Consider the following 12,199-nt stretch of genomic DNA (forward strand, 5'->3'; position numbering starts at 1 on the left):
GCTTTCTGACACATGGTGCTCTCAAGTGCTTTGCAAAAGATATGCTGGCAAAGTCAGTACTTTGACCAAACTTGACAGGGAAAAAACCTTCAGAGGACAATAGCTAAAAACACTAAACTGTAACTGAGTTTCTGAAGAAACAGACTCCATCAAATATCTCCAGGTTTCTGAGAAAACATATTGATGGGGAAAAGGTTCAGGCATGGCTCAATGCTAGTCAAATCTGTGTAATGACTGAACACTGGCACAGGCTGCCCAGAGAGTCTCCCTTCTCAGAGATGTTCAAAGGCCATCTGAAGCCATCTGGACATGGGCTTGGGCACCCAGCACTGGTGGTCCTGTTTGAGCGGGGGGTGGTGGGCGTGGATTGGACCAGATGGCCTCCAGAGGTCCCTGCCAATATCAACCATCCTGTGATTCTGTGAATATACTCAGACAGCAGTTCTGCCTTATGGTGATGTTCATCAGAAGTTTATCCTCTTCTTGTCTTCTAATTGTCTTTTCATTTGTTTAACTGTCTCCCTAGTCTGTGCATCTAGACATCATGATCATGTATTCGTGCAATCTAACAGCAAGGTGGATCTCGGTCAAAAGGGTTCACAGTTGTTATAGAGTGAATAAATGCTCTTGCTACTTGGTAGAGAGAGGGAAAAAGCTGGCTTGTTGATAGCATAAACTCAACAGAGGGCTTCCAGTCAGTATTGTTGTCCAGTTGCCAGAAGAACTGCAGTATCCAACTGGTTGCCAAAATAATATGCAGTGACTTTCATTTTAAAAAGTTCAAGTAGTGGTTACCCACAGTTTCTCAGAAATCCCCACAGCTGCTTTACAATGGCAGTTCAATCCTGTAGGAAAGCCATGCAGCTGGCAGTTTGAGCCACACAGAGCCAAGTCTTTTGCTTTAACCACTACCATTTCAGTCATTGTGTTGATTGATGGGCCACTGTAAAACAGCTTTGTCCTGCTAGATACATTTTGGCAGCCAGGAGCCAGCATTTAAACTCTGCAAGCAGTGAAAGAAAAACTGTGAGAAGTGCCATGTACCTGTGTGCCAAGAGCTCTAGAGCAGCTTTACATTTTAAAGAAATTCACAGTTTTTGTCTTCTAAAAAAGTAATGACTTTCTTCCCAACAACTGCAGACTAACCATGAAGAACCATCCAGCTCTTTGTGCCAATACCTTCCTGCCCCAGGCCATGCTGCTGGGGGAAAAGAGAAACCACAGATTTCAGCCACAGCCAGGCACCAGGGTGCTCTGTGTCAGCATGGTTTCAATTTGTGATTCTCTTACGTCTTGTGCTTCTTCTCCAGAACCCTGTTTTTCTTGCTTTCCCACAGATACAAGACAGTATCCGGTGTTTGTGGGTCACAAGCCGGGACGGAACACCACGCAGAGGCACCGGCTGGACATCCAGCTGGTCATGGTCATGAACAGAACCCTCTACGTTGCTGCTAGGTCAGTAGCCCTCTCCTTCACCACTCCTTCCTTGCTGCTTGCAGAGCAGAAGGGAGGAGAGGAAAGATATTCTGAGTTCTTCTCTGCTGGGCATGTTATTTTTAGGATTTTCTCACACTCAGAGAGGGGTTTGCAGCCTGTTAGCAAGACATATTGGACACCTTGTTAGTCAGTCAACTAAGGCTTAGTTTTGCAAGGTACTGAGCCATTCCTTTCAGGACTACATACCTCCAGCTACATTTTAGTCATGGAAAAGGGAATTTGCCATATAAATTGTTCAGTGCCGTGGAATAGAGGTCTGTCCTAATCCCGTAATTTTGCTTGTGCACAAAATTAATTACATATTTTAGAGTTATTCTGCTAGTGCAGAAAGGCATGTTTGGTTAAGAGTGTTGCTGGTTTAGGCATATTTTTAATATCAAAAAACAAACAAACAATCAAACAAAAAGTGATATGGAAACATGTTTGCTACTGTTCTTTCGAGGTACTCAGGTTAATTGAATTTGGTGTTAGTGGGTTTTTGTGTTTTTTGCTTTTTTTTGGTTGGTTGGTTTTTGGAGAGCTATACTCTGCAGATACAAACACATGCCCCTTTATAAAAATTGCCTATAGAGCCACCCATTTAGTCAATGTAGTTCAGCATAGCCCTATCAGCCTCTCTGGCGCTACACTGATTTATACAGCTGCCAACCTGGCACAGATCCAACATTAACACTTCCTCTCCCTGCCTGCTGTTAGCAAAGGAGGCTGATGATTTCATAGTGGGAATTACCTGACGGAAACAAGATGAATGCAGGAAGGGCCCTGATTAGCAAGGGTGGGTAGTTTATCTCAAGAGCTCTCAGATCCAGATCCTGTTTGGGAAACCTACCCCTCTAGTAGTAGCTTACTTCCTGACATTTTTCTGGTCCTTCTCCTCCACCTGAGAAATATGCAACCTTCTGTGTGCTACAGAGAGCCAGGCTGCTGCTGCAGATGGGAGAGGAGGTAGGTGAACAAACAAAGTGAAGGAACAGCTGCTGAACAGTAAGCCACTCACCACCACCCCTTTCCTCAAAGCCCTTGCTAGCCTCCAGGAGCTCCTTTTCAAATAGTCGCTCCCTGTCTTCTGTGTGGTCAGATGTGCCCTGTGGTGGAGATCTGCCTATTGATCTCTACTCAACACCAAATAATCCATTGCTTTACACCATCAGAGTCATTGGGTGAGGTTTTTACATAGCTGTTTCTATGGCTGCTTGAAAACTGCACTTGTAACTGCTCACCTACCATTGCCGTTGTATAGGCTAAACACAGCTTCTTCAGGCTTCTCACTTACTGGTTTTTGTATTTCATCCATGTGGCAGGCTTTTGGTCTCTTGCTCATGCCAAGCCGTGTTGGTTTCCCTGCAGCCTCCACTGCCATAGTTTTTACTCCCAAAAGCAACATCAAGAGCCAGAGTCTTAAAGCCAAGTTGTTGTGGAGTTTGAGGTTTTCCAGCAGAGAATAACATTTTTTTTCTGAACACTGTCAGTTTGTTCTTTGCTTTTTTTTCAAAACTGCTCTTTTTCCTGACCTTCCCCAAGGGGTCATGACACTGCTCCCCTCTCCCAGGGGTGCAGATCACACATCCCTGATGCCCTGATGCTCTGGCTCCCAGCCTGCACTCACATCAGGCCTGGCACTCGGCATGGTAGGGCCTGCTCTCAGGACGTGCCAAGCGACCTGGGCCAGCCCCTCGTTTTCTCCTTGCCTCAAGTCCTGAACATAGCATGTAGACCTAATACCAAGAGTGGCTTTAGGGCACAAGAATCCCTTCCACAAGGGATTCACATTCACCTTGAGATCTGTTTGCTGGGCAGTCTGCTGCCAGGCGCTCAGGCCTGGGGCATCTTCCCCTTTGTGCGGGAGCTGTGGTGGCACCGGCTGCAGTGGACAGCCCCAAGGAAAGGCCACCCTGCACTTCGTTCCAGCCCAGGGCTTAGCATTTCTGCTGCCTTCAGTGTGATAACGAGTAGGGCAGGGGAGTGGGCTGAAGCTACTTGGAAGGTGGCAGCAGGATTTCCTCCTTTTCATAGCTGAGTTCCCTTTGCTTTCCTTGTTTGTTTTCCTTTAAACTAGGAAATCATTTGCAGGGAGAAGGTGGTAAATCTGTTTTTGTGAATTTTGCTCTGTTGTGTTCATAGTTTGTTCCCAGACTGAAAGATTGACGCAATTAGAGTTACAGTGCCTGAGTTTCCCAAGCCCAAGTTGGGAAAACCCATTTTGGAACACAAAACTACTGTGTGCATAAGTTATATAAAGCACGCGAACATTTGGGGTGAATATGTGTATTGGTGTGTGAATATATATTCTTACATATTCTGTAGCTATACATTTGTATAAAATATTTTATTATAATAGGAGTGCTTCTATACTCCTTGAGCCTATTGACCTGCAAAGAAAGCATAAAGTATTAGTCTGTTTTGTATTTACACAGGCACAAAAAAATCTCCTTACACTTTTTTTCTTCTGATAACTCACTCTTTGACATATTCTTTTCCCCCTCCACATGTTACTGAATAAAGCCCCTGCTGGGCTGAGAAACCTGTGTTGTATAAGTTAAAATTCAAAGGTCATTTTTAAGTAATAAACTTCAGGGAATTAGTCATCTTGTGGTAATTAGTGTGAATGAAAGTTTACAATACTGCCTTTTGTTTCAGAGGCAGTAACATCTAGAGACTGAAGTAAATGTGTACACAATTGAAGGTGTTTCTTAAAGAGTTTTGTAGCAAGATTCATTGAAAACTGCAGCTAACATAAATCCCTTAGCTATCATATCAGGTGTTGCTTTCATGCTTTCAATATGGCAATGCTAAATTTACATTTGTACCATTAGCAGAAAAGCAATCAAAACAAATGATTAAACATTGACAGTTTTGTTTTGCTGTTGCCAGTCTTGTGTTTTACTTTGTTTATTTGGTTGTTTTAGAAAATCTAGTGTTTGCTTTGCAGATAGTCTCCTCCAGTAGGAGAGGGTGAACTCAAGTTTCAGAACTGCCGGCACTTTATTACTGAGTGACTGGCACAGAACGTAATTTCTGTCTGTCCATCATGTCTTTTGTCATAAAGCATGTGTGACTTCTGTATTGAGTATTATCAAATGTAATTCTGTGTCACTTTGGAAAGGCTTTCATATCTCTGCCTTTGGAAAGGCAGAGATAAATTAGCGTAACTCAACCAAAGCCCATGAAACCATGTTGCTCTGCATCTAGAATGTGTGAGGTACAGTGTGTAAAGGAGCAGCTGTTTTCTTTTTTCTCGTGGGAAGGGTACCATCTTGCTGTCTCTCTCACACTCACACACACACACTTTTCTAAGTTTGCAATGCCTCCTCCTCCCACTGTCTTCAGTGGTGGCTGCTTTTGTCCACATTATCTGTCACCCTTCATGTGTGCGTACAAAACAGTTTATTGAACCCGTGAAGCATCGGGATGGCTCCCTCTTCACTTGCCATTACACATTTCCAGACACTGCACCGAGTGGCCAGGGGTCATGCACAGCCGGTGGCACGATTTAAATTCCCTTCCTCCACAAGATTATGCCATGGCAACAAAACTCGGTTCTGCTGACTGGAGGTGGGAAAAACGGAAGCTCTAGGATTAAGTCAATTTGTGTTAGAATAACTTAATTAGCAGTGAGCTGTACACATACCACAGCTAGTAGATAGTAGGAGTTGGGCAGCAGTGGGAAAAGGAGGGCAAGGACAATCCGTTATTGTCTTTGGCTGGAGAACCTTCCCCATGATCTGACAGCTCTCTCCCTCTCTACTGTCATTGTCAGCAACTTTGTTTCAAATGCAAAATGAGAAAGTGATATGTAATTTGCCTGATATTAACCCTTTTACATGATCTCGTAACTCAGGGTCTGAATTTTCTTTGAACCATTTCTTAAACCAGAAAGTGAGCCCGCTGAAAGATGTTTTACTGAGGGTGGAACTAAGCAACTCAAGCCTCTTTCTGAATAACATCACTGTACTTTTAATTGTCTTGTTTATAAAGAAAAAATCTTAACTGCTGTAAACTAAGACTGATAATTAAAATCAAGAGCTGTGCTGGAAGAACATTTTTAGAGATCCAGCAGCACCTAATTTGCAATTCAAGAGACTTTGTTCCCACTTTTATATAGTAGGAGTAACAGCAACAAAGAGCAATGTACATTAAAAAAAGGAATCGTGCAGTAGCCTATAAGACTGATACAACACTAACTGGTAATCTGAGCCCAGCACCAACCCTGACCACTGCTCTGCCAGTAGGGTCAGGCCAATAATAAACTGAAGCATTAAACCAATCTTGAGAGAAAATGACAGTTCTGGTTTTACAGAGTCTGGAGGAGAAAGATTAAAAAAAAAAAAAAAAAAAAAAAAAAAAACTCAGTTTGGTGTCTTAAAAAGTAAATAGCCTCAAGTGCTGTAGCAGACAGTAGGTTTTAAAAAGCCAGTTCCATGTAACAATGCTGCCTCTTTTCTCCGCATGAGAAAAGTGTTGCTAATTCTTGTTTTGATAATGTTTTGTGTTTGCTTTATTTGAGAGAGAGCACTGTTTCCCCCAAACCCAATAAAGTGAAGCTAGTCTTAACAGCAGAAATTTCTAAAATGGAAGCAGTCTGCAGTCTGTATCTTACTTTCAGCAGACGCCCGTGTAGACCCTTTTAATGCCCTGGATCATTCTCCAGGTGCACAGCTTCCCACATTTTTTAAAAAAGTTGGCGTTATTTTGAGAAGAAATTAGATACTCAATATTTTTTCTCTTCATTCTCAATTTGGTGTGGCTGCTACTACAATGTTGTAACATTTATTTTTTTTTATTTTCAGATTTTAGGTTCAGAAATGTTCTTATTCTCAGTTTGTGCAGAAAAGAATATTTAAAAATGCTTCTTTACCTGAGTAGCTGAGTCTATTTACTCTTTCCAAAGAGAGATTGGCAGCTAATTGTAGAGAGAGTCAGGCTCTCAGGAAAACAGAAAAGCAAATGCAAGTTTAGAAATGTGAACTTTTTCAGAGGAATATTTTAAAGTTTAGTTTGGCCATCAGCGTGTGAAGAGAAGAATGATTCCTGGGAAGAGTTTCATGGCTGTCAGCCTTTTGCCTACCATATTGTCAATCAAATAATCACAGCTGAGGTTAGACACATAATTAGAAAGAAGGAAAGAAGGAAAGAAAAAAGCATTAACCTCTTTTTAACCCTGAATGGCTTAATATGGCACAGTGACTGCTAGCCCAGGATGCTGGCAGAAGCTGTCACAGACTATTGCAGCTGGTTTCAGATACATAAAAGCATCTGCATGCTAGACCATGGCATCTGCTCTAAGTCCTATGGAGTAGAAAATATATAGGGCTCATCTCCTTTGCAAACTCTTATTTGTTGAAACAATCCCTTTTAAGAAATAATATTGCTTTGAAGTGTTGTAGAATTTTCCTTTTTTTCCCCTCCTTTTTTCATAATGGAAAGGAAGATAGTTTATATATGGAAGTGCTTTTCTGGGAGAAACAAGCAATGCTGTTGGTAGTGCTTCCTGGTGAGACCTGTGATCTTTTTTTTTTTATTTTTTTTTTTTTTTTGTATGGATTATGGATTACCTCGTGATAGATAATTCTCCTCATAATAAATGAATGGTTTGACTACTTCATTTGACTTTGGATTCATTTGCCTTTGTTTACAGGGACCATATTTATACTGTTGATATGGACACATCACATACAGAAGAAATTTATTTTAGCAAAGTAAGTAGCTTTTATCATCTTCCAGAAACCAAGGACACTAGAACAAGCTTCAAATAAAAAGGAAGATGACATTGTTTCAAACAACTTGCCAACGCTGCTATAAAAACTGTAATAAGCAAGTAGGATGGCATTGCTAATCATATTTGGGGAAAGCTAGAATAGCAATCATGTCCTCTGTGAATTTCTGATAAGTGATTTAGCTGGGCTGATAAGCTATCCATACTGAAATATAGCGTGGTCCCTGATGGAACATACGTCAAACATATTCATTTATATTCAGCAGCTTTCTATAATGGCTATACTATCCCAATTAAGTATACTGAAACTTTCATCATAAAAAGCGAGTGCTATTTACATATTTTCATGCACACAAATTCACTCATGCAAGTACTCACTAAATAAAATCTTATTATAGCATCACTTTGTAGATGTATTCACATTATCTCCATGGGAAGTTACATTCAAATTAAGAAAGAGCTTTGTCTGCATTACCACATTGCATATTAACATAAACATGCTAGAAATAATCTTCCTTCAGCTCCTTTACATTGCACTCACTTTATGTAACATGTGGCAAACAACCTTGGTCCAGCAGACAACCATATCAATTTGACCATTGGGTGTAATCTGCTGTAGGAGGAGTGTTTCGTTATAGCTATGAAAGATGCTGAAGATGAGTTTATGCCTTGCTGCTCTTCAAAAAAGTGAGGTCATGGATTTGTCATGAAAATGAAAGCAATGTTGCTACATCCATGTTTATTCTTTCAATTTGGAGTCCTTAAGCAAATGGATAGTGCATCAGTTTACTAATGGGAAACTGTCAGGAGGAAAGTCATGGTTAGAGTGTCTAAGGTGTTACTACTGTCTTAGACCAAGCATTCTTAAATAAAGTTTGATTATAATTAATCAGCCTACCATGTGTAACATTTTCTGGAATTCACTGTAAAACAAATAAATTAATCAATAAAATAAATAATAAATTAAGGCTGGGATTTACCTGTAAATGTTCCAAAGGAAGAATACTGGTGGATAAAGTCAGTACTATCATGATAGGTACCGCATTCTCTGAGCCAGTTGGCTAACTTGAAGTGATAAGAATTAGCAGAAATGCAATCTCTTTGCTAATCTAAAAAGTTGGCTTCCAAAATACATACTAAATTTAGGTTCCAGCCAGGATATATAGTCCATAAATGTTTCTTCTGATTTGCAAAATAATATCAGAAGAATAGAGCATCTAGTACTTTTAGAAAAGTGCTCATATTTTCAAATGTTAGCCTACTGTGGAATTCAATAGTTTTAGGCTTTCACAAAAAAATGGGATAGATTTCTGGTCTAATGAATAGGCAGCAACACAAAATTAAGTGAATGCTCCACATCACTGATCTTTCATTGTTACGGTGAATTAATCATGGAGAAAGGGTGTGGAAAGCTTTCAACAAATATATGTTCAACAGTAAGTCTCCCCTAGGGGACTTCTACTTCTGAAATCAAATGCAACAGCCTCTGGGCTCTAATTGATTTTTTCTTGATCCTTGCAGAAATTGACATGGAAATCTAGACAAGCTGATGTAGACACATGCAGAATGAAGGGAAAACATAAGGTAGGCAATTTTCATTTCTTCTGCATCTGCCACTTTAGTTTAGCTGCTTCACTATTATCTTAGGCTGTTGTCTGTGATGTGGAATGGATCATGCCATTCACTTCTCTGCTTGTAATTGCTTTTTCCATCAGCCTACTGAAGGCTTTAATTTGCAAAAATAGTTTACTTTTAATGTGATAAAGCATTACAACAGGAGCCACAGCAACATCCTGAAATGCTTAGAGCACTGGAGATTTTGAACATAATGCTGAATGTCCTGATTTTGCTTAACATTGCCTCTAAAGCTAAATGCTGCTGTCCATCCTCCTTTACGAGTTTACTGAGAAGTTGTGGAAGCATGGGTGTGTACAGATAGAGAAGCACTGTTTCTCATACCAGTGTTCCCTTAGTGTAGCTTATGACTAACACATGTCGAGTCAGAATTAGATGCAGACTCTGATTCTTTTTACCTGCTTCCTCTTCTAGTTACAGCTGCTTTATACCAGTACATTGCATTGATGATGGTACTGTCTTACAGCAACATAGATGAGAAGATTAGATTTTCACTCTTGAGGAAGACAACAGTGTTCAAACAAAATTATCCTAAGTGAACAATAGTAGAATCTGAACTATAATATGAATATCATAGCCTCAGTTCTATGTAACCATTTTAACTAGAATGGAAATCAATTGCATCATGCTCATTGTCAGTTAAACATAGTTGAAATAAAGCCCAGAATATCTCAGTAACTACCAGCCAACTTCATTTTAGACCTGACAATGAAAGATCATATCAACAAAATAAAACCAGACGACCAAAATACAGTAGTTTAAATAATTTTTATTATTTTTTCTTCAGGATGAATGTCATAATTTTATTAAGGTTCTCCTAAAAAGAAATGAGGATACATTGTTTATCTGTGGAACAAATGCATTCAACCCTTCTTGCAGGAACTACAAGGTATGTGATCTGTTTGTGGGATTTATGACCTACCTTTCTGTTGGATTTATTGTGACTATGCTGGCAACAGCATGATGTGTGTCATTCAGCTGCTCCTCTTTCAACCCTGTAGCATTTATCCTGATTTGTTTCAATGCTACAGAGCTCAGTGTTGATTAGATTTCTGAGGATTGCTTGGATCAGTTACCTGCTTCTTTGTGGCTCCCAGACATCAGAGTTTATTGCCACTTTGCATTGCCCTCCATAAGTGCAAAGACCTTCAGACTCCTCCTTCCAGATGCAGTCACTCATGAGAAAGTTCCTAAGCTTGCCACTGACACCCACATCAACACAGAGGCTGATGTTGAGCATTATTTCTGGGGTAACATTCTTAAATGTCACTGTGGTCCTGTTTTCCATCCCAGAGACACTTCTGAAGACACTTAAGGAGTCAGTGCCTTATAACCTGGGAAAATTAGTGTTGGGAACCTAGCAGATATAGAAGTGTAAAGACTCTGCAGTGTTACATACTGTAGCATTGCCTGACAGCAAGCCTCCACAGGGAAAGACACAACAGCACGGCAGTTGTGGATATTGGACATTAATTCATTGACCCCAGTTTCTTCTTTTGACATAGTGTGTCTCCATCATCTTCATATTGGCAGGGTCCATCTAATCAAATATTTCCAATTTTCTCAGCCATGCAGCAATTTAATGTGATACAACCCCCATCAGTGGATGTCTTTGGAGCAGCTGTGAAATTAGTTCACTTAGGCCTTGATATCTAGACTTTGTTTTTTTCAGGCACTGCTATGTCTCACAGGTCATTTCTTATCCTTTGAGAAAAAGAAAATTTAGCTTCACTGATGCTGCTTTTGATGAAATCATGGCTCAATTTTTGTTCTCTTCAGTGTTGTCAGAGTAAGAAACAACATAAAGACATTAACGTTGAGGAAAACAGCTTCCAGAGTGGTATTCACTGTGACTGCTGTTCTTCCTTGCTTTTTCTGCACTGCTGATTTACCTTGTTTAGCCATTATAATGGCCATAGTCTAGGAAATACATTAGAGGAGTTCATCACAGTCTTTCCTTTTAGTCTGTGGAGGAAGAATCAGATTTATTCACATACGAGCTTGCATCATGGTAACCATCTGATACAGATGGCTGATGTTCTTGTAACAGCCATCTCTCCTCTTCTTCCTCTGCTTGCATCTCGCTCTTAGCGTGCAGTGAGGCTTCCTGGCTTGAGTGCAGTATTCAGTACTACAGCACTGTTTTGTTATTGCTTCATGCTCCATACCATTAATGCAGCTAACAAATCTCTAACAGCCACTTTTGTTGGAAAGCTGTCTTTTAATACAACTGCAGATTCTCCTTGGCATCTGGTTGTGGGGGTTAAAAATGGCCCTTCTAACCATTGCTGCAGGCATCTCATTCTCCTGATGCATGGCCTCTGCAGGCTACGTCACCTGTTGTTGAGCTGCTGCTGCCCAGGTAGGAATGCTTCTAGGAGTCAGAGCAGAGCACCTCCCCTGACCTTTCCTCTGTAAACTTCTGCATTACAGAAAGAGAGCACTAACGAGGTGCCAAACACAAAGCAGGGCAGTCCCTCCTCACGGCAAAGTGGAAGTGCAGAGCAGTCTGCAGTGCCTAGATCAGTAGAAGGAGAGCTTCTTGGGACTGCAGCTCATTTCCCCTCATTATTAACTGAAATGCTTTTCTGTCCTCAAATAAGTGCAGCTAATTCCCTTCACAGTGGGTTTTGACAGAAAAGACTCATGACAGAAAACAAATGCTGACAGATCATCCCCACTGGAGGACTTAGGTGCTGTAACGTACAACCTAGAAGTTGGTGGGAGTAGGTGATGGTGCCAGATGGGTTGTTTTTCATGCTTTGTGAATCTGTACTGTATGTGGTTTTCATAGCGTGAGCTCCTCCAATTACCTGAGCATGCTAGGGAGCTGCTTATTCCCAAAATACTGCAGTATAAGAATCTTAAACAGGTAAGAGCTGTACATTTTCCAGATAGCTTGCTAAACCCTCTTGAACTTACTGTAAAGTTGATCTGTGTATTTGTATAATTATCGGTGCCTGGGGTGAATTTGTCTCCCAGGAGTTACACTTAAGCCTCAGACTTCTGCACAGATTAATTCTTGCCTGATGGTAAGAGGATTTCTCTATGACACAGACTCAACTGATGCAGTAACACTTGGAGAACATCCTTCTGAGTATGCAAATCAAGGAAGAGAGCGCCACTGTTGTGACTAGAGCAGAAGGATCTCCGGACTTTGGGGAGAAAATTGCATGCACGGATAATTGTCCTAGTGTTGTTTCTCCTCACTACTATGGCTTGCAGTCTTTTGCTTTGTATAAGAGCGCTTCTGTTGGACCACTGCTCAGGATAAATTTTGAGTCCATGCCAGAACCACAGACCACATAGCCTGCTACAGTTCAACAGGAAGCTTGTGTACAGATAAAATATTGA

At 40.7% G+C, this 12,199-nt stretch overlaps 1 protein-coding gene across 5 annotated transcripts in view; it reads left to right on the plus strand.

The window, feature by feature from the left end:
• The window catches only part of SEMA6A (semaphorin 6A), a 115,427-nt gene that overhangs the window by 52,851 nt on the left and 50,377 nt on the right, over window positions 1-12,199 (plus strand). For all 5 annotated transcript variants that reach the window (XM_032206106.1, XM_032206109.1, XM_032206110.1 and 2 more), the window contains exons 3-6: window positions 1,338-1,455; window positions 7,133-7,193; window positions 8,732-8,794; window positions 9,633-9,734. In XM_032206106.1, coding sequence (XP_032061997.1) covers window positions 1,338-1,455; window positions 7,133-7,193; window positions 8,732-8,794; window positions 9,633-9,734 — 344 coding nt within the window. The remainder of the gene's footprint in view (window positions 1-1,337; window positions 1,456-7,132; window positions 7,194-8,731; window positions 8,795-9,632; window positions 9,735-12,199) is intronic.

The sequence above is a fragment of the Aythya fuligula genome, chromosome Z, assembly GCF_009819795.1.
Source record: "Aythya fuligula isolate bAytFul2 chromosome Z, bAytFul2.pri, whole genome shotgun sequence".
NCBI lineage: Eukaryota > Metazoa > Chordata > Aves > Anseriformes > Anatidae > Aythya > Aythya fuligula.